This window comes from Ambystoma mexicanum, chromosome 8, assembly GCF_040938575.1.
Source record: "Ambystoma mexicanum isolate Mex_15411 chromosome 8, UKY_AmexF1_1, whole genome shotgun sequence".
In the NCBI taxonomy this organism is placed as follows: domain Eukaryota; kingdom Metazoa; phylum Chordata; class Amphibia; order Caudata; family Ambystomatidae; genus Ambystoma; species Ambystoma mexicanum.
Genome location: NC_090929.1, coordinates 1,068,711,834 through 1,068,736,990, shown reverse-complemented (window position 1 = coordinate 1,068,736,990; position 25,157 = coordinate 1,068,711,834). Strand labels below are relative to the sequence as shown.

At 47.1% G+C, this 25,157-nt stretch overlaps 1 protein-coding gene across 2 annotated transcripts in view; it reads right to left on the bottom strand.

The window, feature by feature from the left end:
* LOC138472732 (erlin-1-like) overlaps positions 1-25,157 on the bottom strand; it is a 519,316-nt gene that overhangs the window by 343,620 nt on the left and 150,539 nt on the right. For both annotated transcript variants that reach the window (XM_069611050.1, XM_069611051.1), the window contains exon 6: positions 608-733. In XM_069611050.1, coding sequence (XP_069467151.1) covers positions 608-733 — 126 coding nt within the window. The remainder of the gene's footprint in view (positions 1-607; positions 734-25,157) is intronic.

Here is a 25,157-nt window from a genome sequence, read left to right as displayed (position 1 = left end):
AGTACCTATGGCAGTTGCGTGTTCACTGGAAGGGGAAATATAAAGACAGACCAACATGCTATATAACCATGATATATAGAATGGGCCCACTTCCCATTTAGTTTCAATCAAGGCACTGCGAGAGCATGCAAGTGCTCTGAACCATCAATGGAGGCACCGCCACCAAACTCCAGCTTTGCAAGGTGTACTAGATAAACCGACCTAACATTCCACAAAGACATGAAGCAACATTTTCCCCTTCAACATAGCAATAGTGCAGAAGTGCAAGAGGAGGGGGTGGAAGGCATCTACCAGACAACACAGTGATGCAGTAGGTAGGGTGGCGAGGCCGGGAATCTGACAGATATAGGGTCTAGCGCTCTGCCAGATTGTGCAGGGACAGACCTACCAGATAGCACAACAGGACATAGTGTTAGGGGATATCAGACTGAACAGGGATATATCAAGCAGAATGGGGAAGCCAGGGATAAACCGGACAGCACAGAGAGGGAGGGGCCAGGGGTAAAGCCACGTATCTCAGAGGTTGGGGGGAAAGGAATAGCAGGCCAATGCAGAGTTTGCACAATAGAAGACCGCCTTGGATCCCCATTCGCCTCCCTGCCCTCACCAAAGAGCTCGATGTACACCTCCTGAAGTGTGTGAGCACTGCAAAACTGGTTCAGCTCATGGTGGATCTTGTTGAAGATTAGTGTTTTATCGTAGTCAGCCGTGTAATTCCTTACAACATCATACACTGTTGGGAGAGGAAGAAAAAGCAGTTACTCATTTGCTTCAATATGTATTCTTTAGGAAGTCATGAGGTCACCCACTGTTAGCAACACTTTTTGTGCAGTTTTCACACATGCCTAAATGGGACTCCCACCATATCTGCTAACTGCTTTGAGACCATGCCCTGATTTTTGTGAAGGAGGTCTGTTTAAACATCACTCCTTGTCTTACTTTGTTTTTTAATGCTGTTCAGTCCTTAAGGCTACCATTGCAGAGGGGGCCCTGTTCCCCATTTTAGCCAGCTGTAGCACTAAGTCATCCTGTTAAGATGGATTTATAGAATCTGGCCTGACAGATTTTAGTAGGTCGCCATAGTTATGAACAGGGCATTCTGAGAGGTTAGCCAACACCCAATCAAGGTACGTGGATGAGCACTGAAGGATTAGTCTCAGGAGGGTGTGTGGGGTTAGGTGTCCCTCAAGGAGTCCACACAATAATTCAGTTTAAACAGTCAGTTATAAAAATAGTTATTTAGGCCTTTACGTACAATTGAAAATGAAACTACTAGGTGCTAATATCACAACATAATCTATAATACACACACATATATATACACAGCATTACATGGCCTGCAGTAGCGGCCGTGTAGTTATGGTTAAGTTGCTCATCTCATAGGAAGAGCACTTTTTGGGCGGCTTATAACTTGGCTCCCCCTGGACGACTCCTTACCAAACTTTGTAAAAAAAGTATATGATTGGCCGCTCTGAATTTTATTGCCAAGTTTGGTGAGGTTTCATCAAGGGGAGGGGGGGCTTATAGAGGGGTCCCACATTTTTTTTTCCATAGACTAAATGAAGAAAAACTGTAGGTCAAGCCTACAGCCCAAACCGCTGGATGGATTTTCACCAAATGTGCAGCAGGAGCAGCGGTATAGTCCCGAAGGCGAGCTTTTGTAAAATTTGGTGGAAATCCTCCAGTAGTTTCTTTTAAAAACGGGCAAAACGTAAATCCAAAATAACTAGCGATATCTGGCTCCGCTGACCCATTGCCCTGTTCGGTACGGACAGGACGCAGATTGGCCCAGAGGGCTACATGATGTCCGCGGACATCGGACGCACCCCCTGATTGGATGGTGAAAAGCGTGCAGTGTGTCAGATTTTTGGAAACGCCCGCCATGTTGGATTCAAGGACATTCGCCGTTGTCCGCGGACATCACGGTAAAAACATATTAAAAAAACACATTACATTTGTCAAACTTATCAAACAATCTCTGGGGCGGGGAGGTGTGATGTGGATGGGCTGGGATAGGATAGGGCCATAAGAAGCCAAAAAAAAAAAACTTGTGTTTTTCGCCATAAAAGTCTGCAAACTGTCCTGTGTAGTTCCGGGACACTTCAGATGTTCGGGAGCAGTTCTTGGATGGCTTATAAATTTGGCACCACTCATGCAACTGCATGAAATTTTGGAATTCTACTTCGGACCTGGTGCTGAAAGGCTTTGCAAAGTTTGGTGGGATTCTGTAAAGTGGGGGCCCCAAAATAATGTAAAGGCTTATAGATGTGGTGCCATTTGACGAATCTGCACAAAAGTTTGCAAAAAGATTTTAAATCTAGATATAAATGTTTTTGTTAAATATGGTGGGATTCTCTCAAGAGGCGGCTAAATTAGAGGGGGTCTCAACATTTTTAGATGGCTTATAACTTAGTTGCCGTTTGACGAATGTGGACAAAGGTTTTCAGAAAGATTATAGACCCTTACTCGTTATCTCCGCTACTATTCGCTTTGGTGATTGAACCGCTTGTGGACTTGCTCAGAGCACGGTATGGCAGAGCCGGGATACCACCGGCAGGCAATATAGAATGAGTTACTCTCTATGCCGATGAGATCATGTTATATATCGGAAACCCAGAGAAATACATGGCAAAAGTGCTACAGGCGGTGAGAGAATTCGGGGAGTATTCTAGCTTGAAGCTCAACGCAGCAAAATCAGTGGTATTCCTGTTGACAGACACGACCACATGCCCAACGGACTTACTCTGCCTTACATGGGCACCCCACGCAGTGAAATATTTGGGAGTTGCCATAGCATGGACCACCTAATTGACACAAACACTTAATTATGGTAGGCTTGGGGACGCTCTCTGCACCAAACTCACCCGTTGGAAGCACCTTCCAATCTCAGTGGTGGGGCGTCTAGCATTAGTTAAAATGGCCATACTTCCAAAGCTGTTATATTTATTTAGCACCATACCTGTATGGCCGGTAAGATCTTTCCTTACCAAAATGCAGGGAGCGTGTTCAACCTTCATTTTGGGCAGCCAAGGCTAAGCTGGAAGACCCTCACAGAACCATATGAGAAGGGGGACTGGGAGCCCCAGATTTCGAGCGCTACTTCCTTGCGGCACAAGCATATGATGCAGTGTTTTGGGCAGAGGGGGCCCCCGGGGGCGAGACTTCACAGGTGGAGCGCCCTGCAATATTGTTACATAAACTAGCGGAGAGGAAGCGAATACATGACAACACTATAAATCCAACACTAGTGACATGTAGAGCATGGAATAGACTAGCAGGGGACCCTCAGCGCACAGTACGCTACCACCCCTGTATCCCACTCCGGGATGCAGCATACCTCCCCCCGACACAAGACACTGCAATGTCCACGCTGTGGAGAGAGAGCAGAGTTCAACTGATGAGGGATGTATTTGCAGGCGGACACTTGGGTCTGGTGCGCAATATAAATGATAAAAACAAACAAAACAAACAAAGCAGACAGACACTTCATTAACTGTGAGGGGATAGGCCACTCCAACGGCTGCAATACCTTAGACTGTGCTCGGCAATGGCCAAAACTTGGGAGAATTTTCCTGATGAGCCCTCAATACACTTAAATTCTGGGCTTTGTGCTTACTTCAAGCTCCATAAAGTAGTCCGCCTCAACACTATATAAGCTTTCATTGTTGCATAGAATGTCTCAAACCCCAAGTGTAAAAAGTGAGTGGGACCAGGACTTGGGGATCCCACTGACGGGTTTACACTGGTCGCGACTCTGCGTTTTGATAAGGAATATATCCTGTAACTCCAGATATCGATGAATACATTACAAAATAATCAACAGGGTCCACTACACTCCAGCACGTCTGAAAAGTATATATGATACGACAACCGGGAAATGTTCCAGGTGCGGGAGGGAGGAAGCTGGTGTTTTTCATATGTTATGGTCCTGTGTAAAGGTTGCAGGATACTGGGCCGATGTCTGTAATGAGCTGAATACTATGTCCGACCACCCGATAGAGTGGGACCCGGGGTCTTGTATATTGGGCATTGTTATCCAAAATGAATCCTACCCAATGCAAATTCCTCAACCTAAGTTTATTACTCACCAAACGCGCTATACTAATGCGATGGAAGAACAGAAAGCCGCCATATCTGGGAGACTGGCTGAGAGACATGACCTGGGCAAATGATAAAGAAGAAACATACATCGCTCTTTTGGCAGCGACTAGTCGCCCGAAAGACATTAGGGGCAGGTTCAGGCAATACCTAGCAGATAAGAGGCTGCGGGAAGAGGAACAGTATGAAACGAGAAGCACACCCGAGTAATACTATGTTGATATACCGGTTTATATGTATGTTTATTGCTTAATGTATTCGTAAGGGCTGTATTATATCTGTCTATGCAAGATGAATAAAGTTCATAAAATAAAAAATAAAAAAGATTATAGACCCAACCTTGAATGTTTGTGTAAAGTCTGAATGGATTTTGTCAAGTTGGGGACTAGGTTATATGACTATTGTATGTAGATACATTTTCACACTTTTGAAAAGAAAAAAAAAATGGGTGGATTTCAAGCAAAAGGAGCACATTGGCAAGGACCTGAAAGCATGGTTTTGCAAACGTGCCCGTTTTATTTTTTTGACATGTGTCGTAATGTAGGTACAAAAAATAGTGATATACCTTTGGTGACTGAGGTATAGCCTGTGGCCATGGGCAGTGACCAGATTGTCCAGGTCACGGTATAAGGTCATGACCCGGACAATCTGGCTACTGACCTTGACCGAGAGGGATGAAAAAATGGTGTTAAAGTGGCCATGTCCACCTTGGACCGGCTATGTGATAAAGTTATTCGAAAGTAGGATAGGTTTGAAAGAGAAAAAAATGTGCTCGTGGTAGTATGGTCATAGGGTTCTCACTTCGCCTTCTGCAGGCTGCCATGGAAAGGGAAGAGGTGCTCTGTACTGAGCCGCGCCTTCTTTTTCCATGGTGGCCATCTTGGAAAAGGATTTTGCTTCCTACAACTGGACGCTGCAGGCGTCCCGCTGTAGGAAGATAAACCTATGTTTTAGCACCACGGATTCTCACTTTGGGAACCAGGAGTACTAATGGCCTTTATCCCCCATGGCTGGGGCTGCAATGGAGGATAATGGTTCCGGAGCCCTCATTATTTATAATGCGCCGAAGCCCGCGGGCATCAGGGCGCACACAGACACTTCTCTTGGGCTGATAACTTGGGCTGCTGGGCCGTTATACCCCGTTCCAGTGTCTGGAACGGGGGATGAACGCCACATTATTCCCATTAGCATACCACAAAATGCTAATGGAAAAGTTGGAAAACCGTATTGAGACTATGTATGGTCACGTGGCACTGTCCGAAGGTCCACAGTGACGTCAGACGTTCACAGATATCGACGGAAGCAAAAACAGTGGAAAAGGTATAGAAGTGTTAAAAAATTATGCTGGAAGGTGGGAAATGGCAGAGTTTTAAGGTGAAATGTTGTAAATTGGACACAAGCGTTGCTATATTGGGGTAAGTATGATATTAGTAAGTTCTAGGAAAATAGCATGCACTGGTAAAAACCCAGGGAATTCTCTGAAAAAATCTTTGTTAAAAAGGGACATGATGGTTAAGTTGCACTAATAAAAACCTATGAAATTCAATGGAAAAACTGTGTTACAGGGACGTTATGGTTACAGGTAAAACCGAAAAACCTCACAAATTCGCCAGTTATGGTAAGCTAAGCAACCATAACTCGTGCCACCTCCGTGCACTGCTAAGACGAACACCCATCCCAGGACAAAGATGACATTACAATTGTCATTGATGACATAACATGTGAAATTAATTTTGATGTAAAGTCCCAACAAGGGGTTGTGTTTATAATGTTGGTCACAAGAAGTCACGAGTGATTGTGCAATGTTAAACAGGTAATAACTAGCTAACAATTCAAGCCTTAGTACACACTTGTGCTAGTACAAACAATACATATGAAGACCCACAATGCATACAAATAAGAGGCACATACAAGGAAACTAAAGTAAGGAAGAAAGAAACAGTATCAGAAAATGTTATTAGCATTAAAGTTTATCTTCATGAATACAAACGAATTGTATGTTTGAGGCCTGCTATTGCCCCATGTATGTGCACCATGAGCTGAGACCAAACCCTAAGGAAAGTACTTTAAGAACATATGACAAGGTGAAACGTCTAGATATACAGCACCTTTTGAATTTTAATATTCAAAATGTCAGTGAACAAAACCACCTGGCCTAGATATTACAGTGAACAAAAATAAGTGAGCCAGATATGTGATGTCATCAATGACATTTGTGATGTCATCTTTGATGTCCTGGGTGTTAGTCATAGCAGTGAACGGTGGTGGTGCGAGTTATGGTCGCTTAGCTTACCATAAATGGCGAATTTCTGAGGTTTATTCAGTTTTACCTGTAACCATAACGTCCCTGTAACAACGTTTTGCCATTGAATTCGAATTTGGTGGGGAAAACCAAACAGGTGATGTTCCCGAGTTGATGTTAGGCAAAGTTTGTATGCAGTACCCTCTGGGAACACTACAAACAACTCTGACTACAGCTATAGGGAAGCCAACCTTTGGTATAAGGTTGTACTACACAGTTTTGGTAGCGTGCTGAGCAGCCAGACTCATCTCAAGAGGGGTCAATGTGAGCCGTAGTTGAGTTACACAGAGATTTACAGTTACAAGTATTCAAATAAACTCTTACACTCAGGGTTTCTTGAATAAACAATTATTAATTTATCAGTCAGTTAGATTAAGCCTTCTTCAGAAGGGAGCAATGTAATAGTAACACTCAAATACACTTAATGAAATACACACTCGTAATAGCTCTAAATCAGTAGATACCCTTTTGGGATGGCCCACAAACACTACCTACACACTCAGGTGACTTCAATTGCTAGGGTGCTGGGGACATTAATATACAACTGTTGCATTTAGGATCATATAGTAATAAGTCAAAGGAAAAGATTATCTAGAACATATCCTTCAGTCCAATAGCAACCGACCAATCCCTCAAATTTCTCTCTGCCCGCAAACCATCCGGCTCTTCGCTGGACTCTTGCCCAGCCGCAACCCTCAAAGAAATGTTCGCATCTACCTGCGCAGAAGAGCATGCAAGAACCATCATAAACGACTCCATTTCCTCAGGAATTTTTCCCGACGCATTCAAAACGGTTCATGTCAAACCTCTTATAAAAGAAAAGCTTCCCTCGACCCTCTCGAACCCAAAAACTACCGCCCCATCTCAAACACACAAAAGCCCACCGAAACCACCCTAACCTCAATCTGGGATGACCTTAAAAACACAGCAGATTCAGCGGGATGCGCCGCATTAATCCTTCTTCACCTATCTGCCGCTTTCGACACAATCAACCAAGCAATCTTGCTAGACCGCCTCCACTCCCTAGGAATTTGTGGAACTGCCCTGAAATGGATTGCATCCTTCCTCAACAATAGGAACCAAATAACCCTACTCTCCACCTACTGCTCCCAAGCCCGACCAGTCGACACCGAAGTTCCACAAGGAGCATGCCTATCAGCCCTCCTGTTTAACCTCTACATGGCCACCCTCCCAAGAATAATTTTCTTACACAACATCCTGTGCTACAACTACGCCGACGACACAACTAATTCTAAAACTCCTAAACTCAAAACCCAACTGCCAACCAGACCTCGCTTCCTGCCTCCTCAACATAGATCTCTGGCTGACCACAAACCACATCTTGCTAAATCCCTCCAAAACCGAAATCATGGTATGTGGCAACACCGAACTTCTTCCACACCCACTACCCTGGCCATCTACCATGGGCAACTCACCGACACCCGTTAAGTCAGTGAAAAACCTTGGATGCACCCTAGACTCTGACCTAACCCTCTCGCACCAAGTCAACGTCTCAAAGTGACATTTTGACGTGCCACTACCACCTCAACACTCTAAGGCGCATTTTCCCATACCTCTCCTTTCCCAACAGACTCTCCACTGTCCAATCAATTGTTATATAAAGATTGGACTATGCTAACCCCGTTTATCTCGGAGTGCATGCCTACCAACTGAATAAACTACAAAGAGCTCAAAACGCTGCAGCCAAACTGCTAGTAGCACTTGGCCCAAGAGACCACATCTCCCCAGCCCTCAAAACTCTGCACTGGCTTCCGGTTGCCCGAAGGGTGACCTTCAAAACCTTATGCATCTCTCACCGAGCACTGCATAACACCGGACCTCAATATCTTCAAGACAAACTAAAACCCTATCACCCGGCTCATACCCTAAGATCAAGCTCAGCCGGCCTCCTAGTCATACCAAAAACAAACTCAGTCAGGTAAGGTGGATCATCATTCTCAGCCTTGGCCCCCACTCTATGGAACGCACTCCCACCACACATCCGACTCACCGAGGACCTCATGTCTTTCCGCAAACTACTGAAAACATGGCTCTTCCCCTAAAACCGACCCGTGACTCAAACTGGATAACAGCAACTCAACTACATTAGTCCAAAATGCTAGATCTTAAATTACAATCCAGCATCATGGCCCAAGCAAGAAATCGAAAGATAACCACTAAGGTAAACTAAAAAGGACAAACAAAATTAGAAGGAGTAAAAAGGATCGTAGCACTGAAGTTGATCGAAAGAATTAGTTGTACGAGAGCAGTAAAGTCGTTGAAATTAATGAAATATATGTAAAGGACAAGAAGATCAAAGTGGATGAGAGGAATAAAGTGGATAACAGCAATTAAACTACCCCAAACTTCTAGATCATAATTAACAATAACATAAATAACATTCCAACATCAAGATTCCAAGCGAGAAATCGAAAACTAATAACCTCGAATGTAAACTAAAAATGACAAACAAAATAGAATGATTAAAGTGGAACAAATCAGTGAAGAGGACAAAAGCATAAGTCGTATGAAAACAGTAAAATGGATGAAATGAATTTAATGGACGAGAGGAACAAAATGGACAAGAAGAATAAAGTGGAGAGGATGGAAAGATGAATACATGATTCGGATGAGTGCACAGAGTGCACTGAACTGGTAGACTGCATGAAACAGATATATGACATGGAAGGCAATAGTGCATGGTACAAATGGAACAAATAGACTAGGTGATGCAAGTGCATGTAACAAGTGTAGTGCATGGGACAGACGGAGAACATGGGACGGATCGAGTGCGTACGACAAGTGTCATGAGTTGAACCGATAATGCATGATGAATAGATGAAGTGAGTTGAGCAGAGGTCGGTAGAGCAGATGAAAGTCGATGGAGAGTAAGAAGTGCGTATAGCGAAGAAGTGCGTATAGCAGATAAGAGCGTATAGCGGATCAGAGCGTATATCGGATGAGAGCACAGAATGCATGAGAGCGTGGAGCCGATGAGAGCCTGGAGCAGGGGTATGCTATGGAGTAGATGATAGCATGGAGCGGACGTAGGGTGTTGTACAGATGTAGGGTGTTGAGCGGATGTAGGATATGGAGGGCGTGGGGCAAATGTAGGGTGTTGAGTGGATGTAGGGTGTGGAGTGGAAGTAAGGTGTGGAGCGGAAGTAAGGTGTGGAGCAAATGTAGTGTCTGGAGCAGCTGTAGAGGGTGGAGCAAGTGTAAAGTGTGTAATGGGTCTAGAGTGTGGAGCAGACGCAGAGTGTGGAGCGGACGCAGAGTGTGGAGCGGACGCAGAGTGTGGAGCGGACGCAGAGTGTGGAGCGGACGCAGAGTGTGGAGCGGGCAGATGATGTACGTGTCGGAACGGGTGATGTATGGGACAGAACGGATGATGTAGGTAGAAGGAACGGGTCAAGTATGTTGAATGGAACGGATGTAGAGTGTGGAGCATGTGTTGAGTATGGAGCGATCGGGTAATGTATGTGGAAGGAACGGGTCACGTATGCGGATGAAACGGGCGAAGTGGATGGAGCAAGTGAAGTATCGGGGAGAAATGAAGTTTAGGATTAAACTAATGAAGCATGTGGGTGGAACGGACGAACTGGGTGGAACGGATGAAGCGGGTGCAGCATGTGGATGGAGCGGGTGCAGCATGTGGATGGAGCAGGTGCAGCATTGTGGAAGGAACGGGTGAAGTATTGTGGAAGGGACGGGTGAAGTATTGTGGAAGGGACGGGTGAAGTATTGTGGAAGGGACGGGTAAAGTATTGTGGAAGGGACCGGTGAAGTATTGTGGAAGGGACGGATGAAGTATGGTGGAGCGTGTGGAGTGGATGAAATGAAAGAATTGTGGTGAAGTGAGTCGAATGGATGAAGTAGGTGGATGAACGGATGAAGTATGTAGATGGAAAGGGGGAAATGGGTGGAACGGAAGAAGTGTGTAGACGAAACGGGTAAAAAGAGTGGAATGGATGAAGTGGGTGGATGAATGGATGACGAATGAAAACTAGGTATATGAAACGGGTCAGGGAGGTGGATGGAGGATGCATAGAGAAGAGACAACGTGGAAATGAGCAGACTGGCTGATGAAGCGATAACATGTATAGATTGAACCAAGTGCATCGACTAGAAGGAATACATAGAACTGATCGAACCAATTGTCTGCTTAGGACTGAGCGAGTACATACAACGGATGGCATGCACGGAACAAACAGAGCACAGAGTGGGCAAGTGATAAAAAAAAAAACAAGCTTGGAACGATCTATATTGCATAAAACAACCAAAGTACATAGAATGGCTTGGAGTGCATGGAACTACTGGAGTATGCTCGACCTCCTGATATAAACCACCATAACACAACTCCACGCTTACTCTCTCCTTTACACCACCACTCAACTAGAACACAGCGATACTATGACACCTCTCAGTCTCTCACTCAGTATCTCTCTCTCAGTCTCTCTCTCAGTCTCTCTCTCTCTCAATCTCTCTCCTTGAACTTCGTTCCTGAGGGCGTTCAACCTACCAGCGCCTCGAGATCATACCAATGGTACATAAAGCGCTATATAAATGCAAAAGAACATACAAGAGATCACAAATATTCTTAAGCAGGCAAATACTTCTGGATCCCTCCAGAAAGGGGCATTCAGTACAAAAGGCTAAGCCAAAATCAATGGGCAAAAGTCTTATGTAGGTTGGAGCACCTCTGGTGATGGAAAAGTCTTTGCACAATGTTTCAGAAGTCTTTGGAGAAAAGAAGAATCAAATGTAGGATCACATGCCGATTAGGCTTTTGGTGGCTGTTCAGTGTTTCAGCTCCTCACGTCTACAGCAAATAGCAACACTGTGGTTCCTGGCTGTCGAGATGGACTGTCCTTGCTTCTGGGGTCCCACACTCTGTTGAGGGGGCTCAGGATCGGCCAGTCCTGCTTCCTGGTTGTCCGAAGGATCTTCCTGGAGCTCTTGGACAGCTTAAAAGCAACGCACACAATCTGGTGTTCCTCTCCCTGGCTATACAGTTTCCAGCAGCAACTCTGTGGAAATTTAACCAGCTCCAAGATGGATGTCGAGGTGGCTTACTTTGGAGTTGATTGGTCCCACTAACTCAAGGGGAGAAGTCCTTGCAGGGGCTTCTCTGTCTATGCAAACCTATCGTTTCGGCACTGCAGCAGGGCTTCACCGGGCAAACCAACGGTCCAGGAGTTGCAGCCGGCGTCCTCTTCAAGTTCTTCTTCGGTTCCTTCGTCCAGTGGTCGACTCTGCCTTCCAGGCCAAAAGCATTGCCTTTTATTCAATTCTCTCCCATTCATTCCAGCAAAGCTGTCAATAACCCAGCAGGGTGGCTGTTCTTGCCGGATAGTCAGCTGGCCAATCACTATTGAGTGCATTTGGGTCTCTTACAAGACTAAGCACAGGGAGTTTCGGCCACCTCCCTCACTTCCTACCTACCTACCCCAGACACCCTGGAGCCAGAGGCGGGCTTCACTTGTGAATCCCGCCAAAGGCAAAGCGAACAATGGGACCAAACCTGGTTTGGCGCGCAGAGTAAATCTCAAGAAGGACCTTTCCACAAAGAAATGGCGAAAAAAGAAGAATGGGCCATTTTGACAAAATGCACACCATGGTAGTTAAAACAAAACCACTGCCACCAGCCATTCAGTGAGAAAAGGGTAACATAAAAAATGTTACATGAGAAGCTAGACAAAGGGGATACTAGGTAACCCCTCCAGCACCCTATTGTAAGATAGTGTCCTGGGTCTAGAAAGTTACAAATGTAAGTAAAGTCAATTTCACTTTACTGCTCTTGGAAACAGTAATTTACCCAAGAGAAGGTATTTAAACCTTTGGGAAATCGGAAATACTTCCCTGGGCCACTGCACTGAAGGTGCTGTGTGACCCAATGTAAAAAGTAATACCTATGGAGTTTGTCAGACTCCACAACCAAAAGAAACAGTTCGAAAATTGCATTAAAATACATGACAGAGTGGGAAAAAGGGTCACACTCTCTCCAGGTTAAACAAATCAAGTCCTCAAAAACCAGCAAAGTTGCTGGGGGTCTCAAAATCCAGCAAAGTTGCTGGGGGTCTCTAAGGTGGAGGGAATTCACACATTTCTGAGAATTCTCCCTAACAGTTGAAAAGCAAGTCGACCACTGGAACAGAAGATCCAAAGCTGAAGACTAACAGAGATGTCTGCAGACCCTTCCAATCAGTGAAGCGACCACTGGTGTCCTGACCCAGTTTTCTTATCTAAAAAGGAGTAGCTAAGGGGACTCCTTCCCTTTGGCTGGTGGTACCAACCAGCCTGAGACAAACTACAAATTGAGCCATCTCCCAAGGTGCTGTGTCTTTCCAGAGCTGTAGACCGTGAATACCAGGAGACCTCCAACCCATTTGCAGTGCAATGTCTTTGCGAGGACAAGTCCGTCCAGAACTTTGGTGAGCTCCAGTTGGACCTCTAGAGGCACGATCCCACTCATCGAAGTCCCCTCACCAGTGTGCAGGACTTCAGAATTGAAAGAATATCAACCGGGCAAATACCCTCCTTTGTTGGAGCTGATAAAAAAGGCGCCAAAATGGCTGACCGACCAAGTAGACTGAAGAAATCCATGCCAAGGGTCCTCTCTCGAGACTGCTGTTGAGACATCCCATTAAGTGTCCTTCCTTTTGTCACCAGACCGAGGAACCAGGAGACCAAGTCTGTTGCTGCTAAACAGAGGAGAATCCAGCTAAGTTTACTTCTACTAACCCAAGTTACTGTGGGGTGAAAACTATAGCGGATCCTTGAACTGAAGAGTCGCTCCAGTGTGACGAATTTGTGAAGAGGTGTCCAGGGTAGCCACGCTACCTCTGACCCCAAGCTTGCCAGCTTGTGTCCCTTTAGGGAGTCCTTTTGCAGGGTCCGCCCGACTTGTGTTCCATTGCCAAGGATCTTATCCAAGAGACTGAAAGTATCCTGAGGAACTTTGATTATCCTGCTACTGTTAGGGAGAATTTTCATTTCTGTGCCAATTCCCTTTAACCTTTGAGACCCTCCGCTCTTTTGCTGGACTCAGGGCCTTTTAATATGTTTCCCCCTGAGTGAGTGGGACCTTTTTCTCACTCACTCGTGTGTTTTCCTGACAATGATTTTTTATGTTCCTTGTTGTTTTATGGAGTCTGGTATACTCCGTAGGCATCTGCTTTTGCATTGTGACACAGCACCTTGTGTACTGCCACTTAATGTTCAACTACATTTTCTTGGGTGAACTACTGTTCCCAAGAAGAGTAAGATGACCCGTCTTACCTTTACTTTATGGGTCGAGCACACACCATCCCATGTGGAGTGCTGGGGGGTTACATAGTAATTCCTTTAACCCATTCCTTATGTAACATTTTGTTACACTAACTCACTTGAATGGCTGGTGGCAGTGGTTTCTTTTTTACTACCTAGGGACATGTATCTTCAGGCTGATACCTCAGCTGCAGTGCTGCACCCAAGGATGACCCTTTTCTCAAAATGGCCCGTCGCTTTTTTCGCCATTTCTTGTTAGTTTGTTTCTTCTGGGTTTTTACTCTGCATCAGGTTTGTGACCTTTGTGTATTTTGCCTTTGGTCAGTCTTCAGCCTTGAAGCCCGCGCATTCTCCAGTGTGTCTGGAAAGGCAGGAGGTGAGGGAGGGTCCTGAAACTTCCCTATCCTTTGTCTCTAGGTGTGCCTGGGTGAAACCAGTTCCAATTGTCCAGCTGTCTGTTCTGTAGGACAGCCACCCCTGCTGTGTGACTGAATGGGAACTTTCATAAACTTTCATAAAAAGTGAGGTTTTTGGAGAGGGGGCGCTGTTGCGCCGAAACAAGATGGCCGCCTGAGTGTGAAGCTCCGGACGACGAGGGCACATTTTTGCAGATTTAACCGCTAAAATACAGCGGTGCCAACTATCACTGCTAGGGCCGCGGTATAAGCCTGCAGTCCACTGACATCCTAACTCTGGGACCCGGAGACCCTCTGAGAGCCCTGCTATTGCTGTGGGAGGCGCGGCGCCGTGGATGCCCGGCTCTTCCCGTGACGGAGCTCCGAGGTCTGCTGATTCGTGCTGCTACTCTGCGTCCCCGCGTGTGCGGCCTCTGTGGGGGAGGGGCGCCGGGGCCCTGGAGGCCCGCGGAGCGACCTTGCTACCAATCTGCCAGTCCAGCGGGCGGACTGGGATAGCCCTGCGCCGCTACATGCTGGTGGCTGATGCCCGGGACTCTTGGCTCCCTTCGCTCTGAACTGCACAACGCCGCGCTGCTGACCCGCTCGTCTGCCCGCGTTCCCCTCCCGGAGCGTTCCTGCACACTCTCTTGGCAAGGTAAGGAGACCGGGTGACTGACGGTGGGCGGACCCCCCCCCCTTTGGTCTGCTGGGCTCCCGCGGCCGCTGCCTTGCTCTGGACACCGCTGAGGAAAACTGCGGGGGATAGCTGGGCCCATCACTTGTGGTGCCCGGGAGGGCCTGTGTCCCGGGCGTCCCGCGGGTCCCGGACTCTGTGGCGCCGCCCTGTTTCAGATCGCTCGGGCCCTGATGGTGGCGCCACCTTGGGGGCACCCCTACTAGAGACTACCTCCACCGAGCTGAGAGTTCTCCCCCCCCCTACCAACTAGCCACCAGCCTCAGCCCACATTGACTCTGGTGCCTCACCGGCAGGTCCGCCCTGTGGGCCTGGGTCAGCACCGCACTCCATATTTACCGTGCGAGCTCCGGGGTTGAGAAGAACCCGGCCCTGAATTTTAAGGCCTGCCTTTGTGCAGTGGCGGTCCCGAGGTGCGGAGACACCGGTGGCCGAACTCCCATGTGCGCTCCACGGCTGTGAACTCAACCCACTGCAGCATATGCATACTGAGCTAAAATATACTTTGGAGAGTAATTCTTATCGCAAACGGGACACTGACCCACTAGCCACATACCTACCGTCCCGAACACTCCTGATCTACGGCTGCTACCGGGTACTACGCCACTTTGTTCATCCGCTTTCCTCCGGGGCCCCGGGCCCCTGTCCCGGCTTACATCATGACTAAGGGAGCCGGTAGAGGGAAAAAGCAAAGTTCGTTGAACATGTTTGCTAAAACGCCGTCCAAGCCGCCCCCCCCCGATGATACTGAGGACCCCCTGTCCATCTCGGCCCCATCGACCTCAGACGACTCACAGAAGATGCTGGAGTACATCCGTGATGGCTTCACTACACTGCACACTAAACTAGACAATATGAATGGGTCCATCTCCTCCATAAAAGCCCATATCGAAAAGACAGATGGGCGTGTGACAGAAGTCGAAACTCGACTAGGGGTTGCCGAAGATGTACTTGGCTCTCTACGGGCTGAGGTCTCCACGCTCACCGACCGTGTGTCGGCAGATGAGAAGAAGAATGATGACCTCGAATCCCGTTCGAGACGTAATAATCTGCGTATTGTTGGAATACCGGAGGACAATATTACAGAACCGATGGAGGATTACGTGGAACGGATTCTCATGACACTCCTGGATTCCCCTAAACTTTCCCCACAGTTCGCTATTGAGAGAGCACACCGAGCCTTAACCGCGAAACCTAGACCAGGCGCCCCCCCTCGGCCCATTATAGCCAGGATCTTAAACTTCCGGGACCGTGATGCCCTCCTACGGGCAGCCAGGATCAAAGGTGAACTTACACTTGGAGCGGCCAAAATCCACCTCTACCCAAATTACTCGGTGGCGGTGCAACGGGAACGTCAAACATTTGGAGCTGTGTAGAGAAGACTCCGAGATCTAGGAGTCAAGTACTCCATGCTGTTCCCTGCAAAACTGCGTATCGAACACTCCAACAAAACCTTCTTTCACGATCCCGGAGGAAGCCTCTAAATTCCTGGATGAGCACATCCCTGGCTAACCCCTTGTCACCACCAGTCCAGTCTAGAATGTTGCCTGTTAAGTCGGGCTGGGTCGGCAATAGACCGTATTTAGTCTTATTCATGATGGCTCGATGCTATGCATAAAGGCATTGAATGTTTATCTGTTGTTATTGTTGTATTGATCCTCTCAACTATGGCCCCGGCGGTTTCATCTCACTATGTTTATCAGTTATTGACGCCCTATCGGTGCTTTAGACTCTATATGCACGCAGGCTTCCTGCCGGTATACCAAGGCCGGGAAGGCTCATGATTATAAACTGTCATGTCTAGCACTTATGGTAATGCATTAACATGCTATGGTAGCCCCCCCCCTTTTTTTTTTCCTGGTAATACCATGAACGCTTCACATATGGACTCTAAACTGTATGCACTAGAGACTCCAGCTGTATGTACACTCTCCTTACCCTCTTCAGTCCGTTGCGCCACTGCTCGGTCAGCTAACAGCCCCCCAGGCGCTGATGCCGAGAAGTTTGTTATTGTTGTGGGGGGGGTTTGGGATTCATTCCTCAAGTTTGGGGAGGGATGTGGGTGGGAACCGGGCGGAGGGGAAGTTATGTTAAAAAAGTCACACATGGCACACTACCACAACACAGAGGTATAGATGGAGTAGAACGTTGGTCTAGGCCGCATCGGACTGGACCAACCCTAATATGTAGAACAAAACCCGAGCATCCCTTCCATATTAATGGCGGATGGTAGTGTAACCTTTATGAGCTGGAATATTAGGGGTCTAGGCAACTACAAAAAGATGCAGCAAATACAACTTTACGCTGAGCGCCACGGTACTCAAATCCTTTGTCTACAAGAAACGCACGCCTGTGCTAAACAGGGCGAGAGGTTTGCCAAGCAGTGGGGATCCCAGAGGTATTACACAACTTATTCTACCCAAAGCAGAGGTACCCTCATTTTAATTCACAGAAACCTGAAGTTCAGCTGCTCCCAATCACATGTTGACCCCCTAGGAAGATATATACTCATTGTTGATACATTGCAGAATCAGGATGTAGCCATCCTTAATATATACGGCCCTAATATTGACGACCCTGAATTCTACCTTCACCTAGCCTCGATCCTTGAGAGTTACCCTCCGATCCCGATTATATGGGGCGGTGACTTCAACACAATTCTGGATGTCACCTTAGATAGATCGGGCTCCAGACCTCGCCAGCTTTCAAGGGCAGCCTACACAATCCTCACAACCCTCCCCCGGCTGGCAGTGGTGGACGCCTGGCGATTAATGTACCCTGACTCCCGCACGTATACCTACTATTCCTCGGTCCATGACTCTCATTCTAGGATAGATAGATGGCTGTTGTCTGATATTCTAATTAGGTGCCTGACCCACCTGGCAATCCTTCCCAGAACTTTGTCTGATCACCCCCCGGTGATCATCTCCCTGAACTGGGGACATGACCTTGAAAGATCAAGGCAATGGAGAATGAGACCCCATGCCCTCCTAGATCATACCTTTGCCTCCGAGCTTGAGTCATCCATCGAGGAGTTTTTCGAAGTCAACACAGATTCGGTCCCCCTTCGAGCCACCCTCTGGGAATTATTCAAGGCCTATATCAGGGGTATCGCCTTATCCAAAGGGAGTGGAATCCTAAAAAGCATCCGGGAGGATATCGCTGACAGCGAGTCGACCCTTGCTAGCTTGGAGTCCCAATACGTGCACGATCACTCCCCCGACGCACTGGCATCATTGGGTCGTGAACTGGATAGATTCTGTAATCTTGCTGAGCGCGAAGTTAAATTCCTTGATAACCCTCAGGCAGTTAGGCGCTACGGGGAGGGAGAGCGGCCAGGCCGTGTGCTAGCCAGGTTAATTCGCCACGAGCTTGGAGCGCCCAACATCCCGGCGATAGAGAGATCTGACGGTACACTAGCCACTTCGCCCCAAGACATCAATACAGAGTTCCTCACATTCTATACTTCTCTTTATGCGAAGGTTGATGGGCCCCATGTTTCAGAAATTGACTGCTACCTGGAGGGACTCCCTCTCACGGCCCTGTCCTTTGACGCCACTGCTTCCCTAGACAGACCCTTCACTGCAGAGGAACTGACTGAGGCCATTGAATCACTCGCTGCAGGGAAGGCCCCCGGACCGGATGGTCTTCCTATGGACTTCTATAAGCGTTATAAATCTGCCCTGGTCCCGTCGCTGCTAGCTCTATGGGAGGAGGCATGCGAAAAAGGCACACTTCCCCCTTCACTCTGCGAGGCCATGATAACAGTCCTTCTTAAAACTGGTAAACCTCCTACCCAGTGTGGTTCATACCGTCCCCTCTCGTTAATAAATTGTGATGTAAAAATATTTGCTAAACTATTGGCTAACCGCCTGGCGGCATTCATGCCTGATATACACCCTGATCAGGCAGGATTTGTGCCGGGTAGGTCCACATCCCTAAACCTTAGACGACTTTTCAACGTGATCAGTAGAATTAACCCCAAAACACAGGCGGTAGCAGTCACGCTGGACATGCAGAAGGCATTTGACTCAGTATCTTGGGAGTATCTGTGGCGAGTCATGGAAAAATGTAAGTTTGGCCCCAATTTTCGGTCCTGGGTCAGACTACTCTACACAAACCCAGTGGCAAGAGTCCGTACTGAAGATGGGTGCTCCACCCTCTTCCAGATAGCCAGAGGGACGCGACAGGGGTGTCCCTTCTCCCCGTTGATCTTCGCAATAGCAATTGAACCCTTCGCAGATATAATGCGCCAATTACACTCTCACAGAGGCCTACGTTCAGCGGGACAGGCAGATATTGTCTACCTGTATGCGGACAATGCTTTGCTCTACATCCGCTCTCCAGAAACAAACCTCGCTCCAATTCTCAGTGACGTTACCCGTTTTGGGCATATATCTGGTCTTAAAGTTAACTGCTCTAAATCGTCCATATTCCCACTCACAGACAACACACAACCACCCTCTGACCTGTTGGGTCTTACTTGGTCCCAATCCACCTTCACCTACCTGGGAGTATCGGTCTCCCGTCATGCTGAGAAACTGCGTGTCGATAACTATCAGAATTACCTAGCTGTTTTGACCACCAAAACCGCAAGTTGGGCCCGACTCCCCATTTCCCTAGCTGGTAGAATAGGAATACTAAAAATAGTTGTGCTGCCCCAACTCCTATACCGCTTCACAAACATTCCACTATGGCCGGGCGATGGATTCTTTAAGACGCTGCGCAGCATCACTAACACCTTTCTTTGGCACTCAGGGGCGGTCCGACTCAAACTGAATACGCTCACCGCTCCCAAGGAACTGGGCGGGTTCAGTGCCCCTGACTTTTTCAGATACTGGGTAGTTGCTCAATCCCAATTTGCCTCCTACTGGTTTAGCACAACGAATCCCCCTCTTCATGTCCGTCTTGAAAAACTGAAGGTCAGAGAGTGTACGATTGGCTCCCTCATTCTCAAGCCAGCCCCGCCAGACCCCGAATCCTCAGACCCTGTGATAAGTACGTCACTTGCTCTCACCAAAATGTGGGCAGTGGTTGCAACCCCTAATCCGTTTCATGGCAACCTCCCACTTTGGAATTTCCTCCCTGATGTCCCTTACATTCCTCAATCCATTGTTGCCCGTTGGACGGTGGCAGGTTTATGGACTCTTCGGGATGTATTTGCGCGGGGCAATTTCCTGGAGTGGTCAGATCTCCCCCCTGTCCTCAGGCGTAAACCATCAGCATGGCTACAGTACTCCTCACTTCGGAAGGTCCTAAAAGCTAAATTCCCCGAATTTCCTACAGTTCCACCAGATGACCCTTTAATAGCTGAACTCTGTACTTCCGATTCCTTCAGAGGGAAAGTATCTGGACTCTATAATCTACTACAGGTCAGGGCCGCCCCCTCATTTGTTAAACTTAGATTGAAATGGGAGGAAGATCTTGGAGTTGAGATTAATGACGAGCGCTGGGCCCGTATGTGTGCGCGAACCCAAGAAGTATCGGACAACTCCAGGTTCAAACTACTGCAATTTAAGATGCTGCACAGGTATCACCACACACCGACTAGACTGCATTGTATGTTTCATGAGTCCTCTCCTAGCTGCCCCAGATGCGGCGCTGACCAAGCTAATTACATTCATATGATATGGCACTGCCCGCACCTAACAATACTGGCAGGACATATGCTCCACTATATCAGACATATTAGACTGCACCATAGACCCTTCTCCAATGCGCTGTCTTTTTCATGACCTTCCCGGTTTGAAACGTGATTCTAGGAAATTGGCAGGTCTCTGTATGATGCTGGCAGTCCGCTGTATAGTATTGTGCTGGCTTCGCCCCAATGCGCCCACATATGTGCAGTGGCTCCGGGCAGTCACCTAGGCACATGACACTGAGGCGGCCTGGGGGGCAACACAACACCCACATTCAAGACCAAGGGACAGATGGCGCAGATTTCGTGATTACATGTCTGCCCTGGCCTCAGACTCGGAAGCTTCTTCTCCGCCCCACTCCCCTCAGTGACCCTCTATGGGGTGTATACCCTCCTCACTCTGGTTGCAACTCTTCCCTTATTGTATATTCTTGCGCTCTGTTTGGTAATGATGCATTGTACAGTGATGCCTCTGTATTTTTGTTCGCAAACTGATGTCACAGTGTGCTCTTGCTAACCTGTGTTTCTCTGTGTGTTGTCAAGCTGAATAAATAAAGTATTAAAAAAAGAAAAGTGAGGTTTTTGGGATTAAGAGCAGAGTCGACCACTGGAGGACAACATCCGAAGCAGAAGATGAGAGAAGACGCCAGCAGCACCCACCTGGACCGCAAAGTGCCCGGTGAAGCCCTGCAGCTGTGCTGACCCAGTTTTCAAATCGACAGGGAAGACCCGTAAAGGAAGACTTCCTCCCTTGGGCTGCTGGGAGCAACTAGCCTCAAGACAAACTATTTTGGCGCAACCCTCTGCTTGATGTGACGTTCCAAGGCTGCAGAAGCCCAATACCAAGGGTAGCTCGAGCACTTGAGTGCATTGACTTCCGAAGTCTGAATCCAGCCAGATCTTTGTGGGCATCCAGAGGACCCTACAGAAGCAATAAATCCACATCCAGAGTCCCCTCACTAGGGTCCAGGACGGAGAGATCAAGGAAATCCTTTGTTGGCACTGTGAAAAATGCACCAAAACCACAAAGAGCCGCTGAATCGACAGAAATCCATTGCTGCTGATGCCCTCTCTCTGGAGTGATGTCGCAGCAGCCCGCCAGACGTCCTGTCCTCCCTTTCGTCACCATGACCCAGGACCAGGACCAAGGGCCTACTGCATTGCATCGTGAAGACAACCAGCTGGAACACTTTCTTCTTTTCAAAGGTACTGTGGGCTTGGGGTACGTTATCCTTTTGCTATTTGGGGTGCTTCCTATCTGTGGAAGTGTGATTTAACCCTAAACTAAGTTGACCTCAACTTACCTGCATTGGCCTTACAGCTTGTGCTTTCCAAAGGTGGCTCCTCTTGAATTGAGGCGATTTCTATTTTGAACACAGACTATCTAATAACATATTTCTAAGAAGAGCATCAGAATTATGACTTTGTCCACTGACTTTGGCTGTCCTGGCTCCCTAAAGGCCTCCTTCTGAACCTATTGGCTTTGGCAGTGCTTTAGCAACTTAAAAGGGTGGTTACCAAAAATACCAAGAGATAAGTCTTGTGTAGTCCAACACCAGTTAGGCTGCACAAATTCTTATCGAACAGCTACTTCAAAAGACTTTGGCTCCACTCCTACACTGACTTTTTCATATAGTTGGGGATTGGACTAGAAAAGCGTTAGAAGCTTGGAAAAGTGTGTCTAGAATATTAAGCTCTGCTGCTGTCTGTATAACCAACCTTTTTCCTTCCAAAAGACTATCTGATGTGGTTTTGCAAACTAACGGCAATTAAGGTTTATCTGTAAAGTAATGCAAGTGTGCAGTAATAAAGATAATACGGTAGAACTGTCTTTAGTGTCAAATAGCAATTGTAACTGCGAGCAACTACTATTGAAGAAATCACCTTTAAAAACGTATAAAGAATTCCTGTGTGTTGGTGAGTGAATTAACTATTTATCCACCTTCCTTGGGTAAATAATAATAAATGTATATTTTTAATATAACATTTACTGTTTTCTTTGGACTATTGTATTTACTGGGTTCAGTCTACTTACCTACAGCTCACATCTTACTCACATTACAAGGCTGACTCCTGTGCCATTATACCAAGATCCCTTGAGCAGTGCAGACTTATAATAAGAATTGGAGACCTGTATACCAAGGGATAGTTTTACGAAGTCTTACCTCAAATGGACTTTAGGAAAACTCCCATAACAGGCTCCAACTCTTAGGTTTGGCCTAAACTATTCGAAAGGTTTGGTAGCTATGGTCGATCAGCCAGGTTTAGTCTAGGAGGGAGAAGGGCTGTAGTCGAGTACAAAGACCTTTGAACACACTTATAGTCAAGGAAACACTTGCACACTGTAGTATTATAAAAAGAGGCTCATTTGTTATATAAACTAAAGCAATGTTAAATTCAAGATGGCTCAGACAAGTAAAAATTGTTCACACAGAACATTACCAGGGGTAAGTAACTTGTTCATCTTTCGACTGGATGTTCCTCCCACGCATTTCTTATCTTTTGATATTTCCAATATCCAGATTTGCTGCTTCAGAAAAAAGATTTTCAGCAGGGGGCGCTGTGCGTTGATGCCCGTTGACTCGATGTCCCTTGAAGGCATCCGTCTCAATACCGATTCCACCAAAGGTATATATGTAGCAGGCGCAGCGTCCGTTGGCTTCTGTTCCGTTTTTACGAGTGAAGGATTTATCTTATAGCCAACGGTTACTCCTCCTGAGAGAGCGCAAACAGTAATCGCAAGGGAAATTCTACTGCAGGGTAGGTTGGGAGGGGCTTTAAGGAATACGTGGTAGGAACATCCAGTCAAAAGAACGTTACCTTGGGTAAGTAACTTGTTCTTCAAATTAATTGTGTCCTCCCACGTATTACTCATCTTTTGATCCACTCCCAAAGCAGTTTGTAGTTTTACTGGAGGAGAGAGTCAGAATTGTATTTGACAATTTAATAATTTTCATGGGTGTGGGTGTGTGCGCACGGAATGAAACACTGCTTTGCCAAATAGAGTTTCCTGACCTGAGGAAGAATCTAAACTATATTGCTTGGTGAAGGTATGTACAGACGACCATGTGGCAGCCGCACAAATATCCTTTATTGGCACTCCCCTCTGTAAAGCAGAAGAAGTTGCCATGCCTCTGGCCGAATGAGCCTGTAGGCCTTACGGGGGATCTTTTCCCGCCAGTCTGTAGCATTCTGATATTGCCAATATAATCCATCTGGATAATGTGTTTGGTGATAGCCATACCCAATTTGTGGCCCGCATAACCCACAAATAATTGGTCTCCCTGTCTTAACTTTGCCATTCTAGATATATAAAAGCTCAGAGCATGTTTAGAGTCAAGCCTGTGAAGTCGCTCCTCTTCCTTCCCAGGGTGAGGAGAAGGGTAGAATGGTGGCAAAGTTATTTTTTTTGTGAGATGAAACTCAAGACTATTTTTTGTACAAAGGTGGGCTTTACCTTCAGCATGACTGTATCCTTATAAATGACAGGATAAGGCGGCTTGCAGGATAAAGCCTGAAGCTCAACCACCCTTTGGGCAGATGGAATAGCTACTAAAAATATAGTCTTCAGGATTAGTACCCTCAAAAGCACAAGAGTGTAAGGGCTCGAAAGAAGCACACAAACTTCAACACCAAGTTGAGATCCCAAATCGGGACTTGAAAAGGAATTGGAGGGAAAATATTTGTCAGCCCCTTCCAAAATTGAATTATTAAGCAGTATCTTAAAGTAAGACACTTCTTCTGAAGTGCGCTTAAAAATAGAAAGCGCCGCCAGATATCCTTTAATGGTAACAATCTGGAGCCCCAGATTGACTAGATGTAACAAAAAGGATAACACCATCGGTGTATTACATGTAAATGGGTCAACATACTTCGCTCTACACCAGCTGCAAAAATTGTTCAAACGGCAGAGGTACAAAGATTTTGTTGCTGGCCTTCTGCCGAAAGAAAAATCTCCATTACCTCATCCGGGAGGTCCCAATCCTTGTATCTCAGCCTCTCAGAAACCATGCGAGAAGGCGGAGTGTCCCGATATCCGGATGGAGAACCTGACCCTCCTCTCGCAAGAGAAGGTCCTCTCTTAGTGGAAGACATTTCAGAGGGTAGATGGACATGTCCAGAAGGTCCGGATACCACGTCCTCCTAGCCCAATCCGGAGCAACTCGGATCATAGAATTCCTGAACTTTCTCAACCTCCTGATTATGTGAAGAATGACGGAGATTGGAGGAAACATGTACAGGAATGCAAATTCCCAGTCCACCACGAACGCGTCTCCTAGAGCAATTCTTGGGGGGGGGAAATTCCCTTGAGCAGTACAGCTCGCACTTCCGGTTGGCACCTGTCGTGAACAGATCCACTTGAGGGGTTCCCCAAAGGGTGACTATCTCTTGAAGGACTTCCTGAGCTAGTTGCCTCTCTTGGGAGACTGCTCTGCCTGCTCAGAGTGTCTGCTGTCTTGTTCTTCTCTACAGCTAGGCAAACTGCCAAAAGAGAGATTCCTTCTTGTATTACTCAGTACCAGAGCTGCATTGCCTCTCTGCACAGTGGTTGTGACCCTACACCACCTCTTTTGTTGAAGTAGTACGTAGCCACTATGTTGTCCGTCATTATCAGGAAATTCTTTTCCCGTACAGAGGGCAGAAAGGCCTTCAGCGCTAGTCTGATCGCCCTCAGCTCCAAAAGGTTGATGTGTAGTTTGGACTTCGATGGAGACCAATGACCGCTGATTGTCAGATCGTGGACGTGGGCTCCCCATC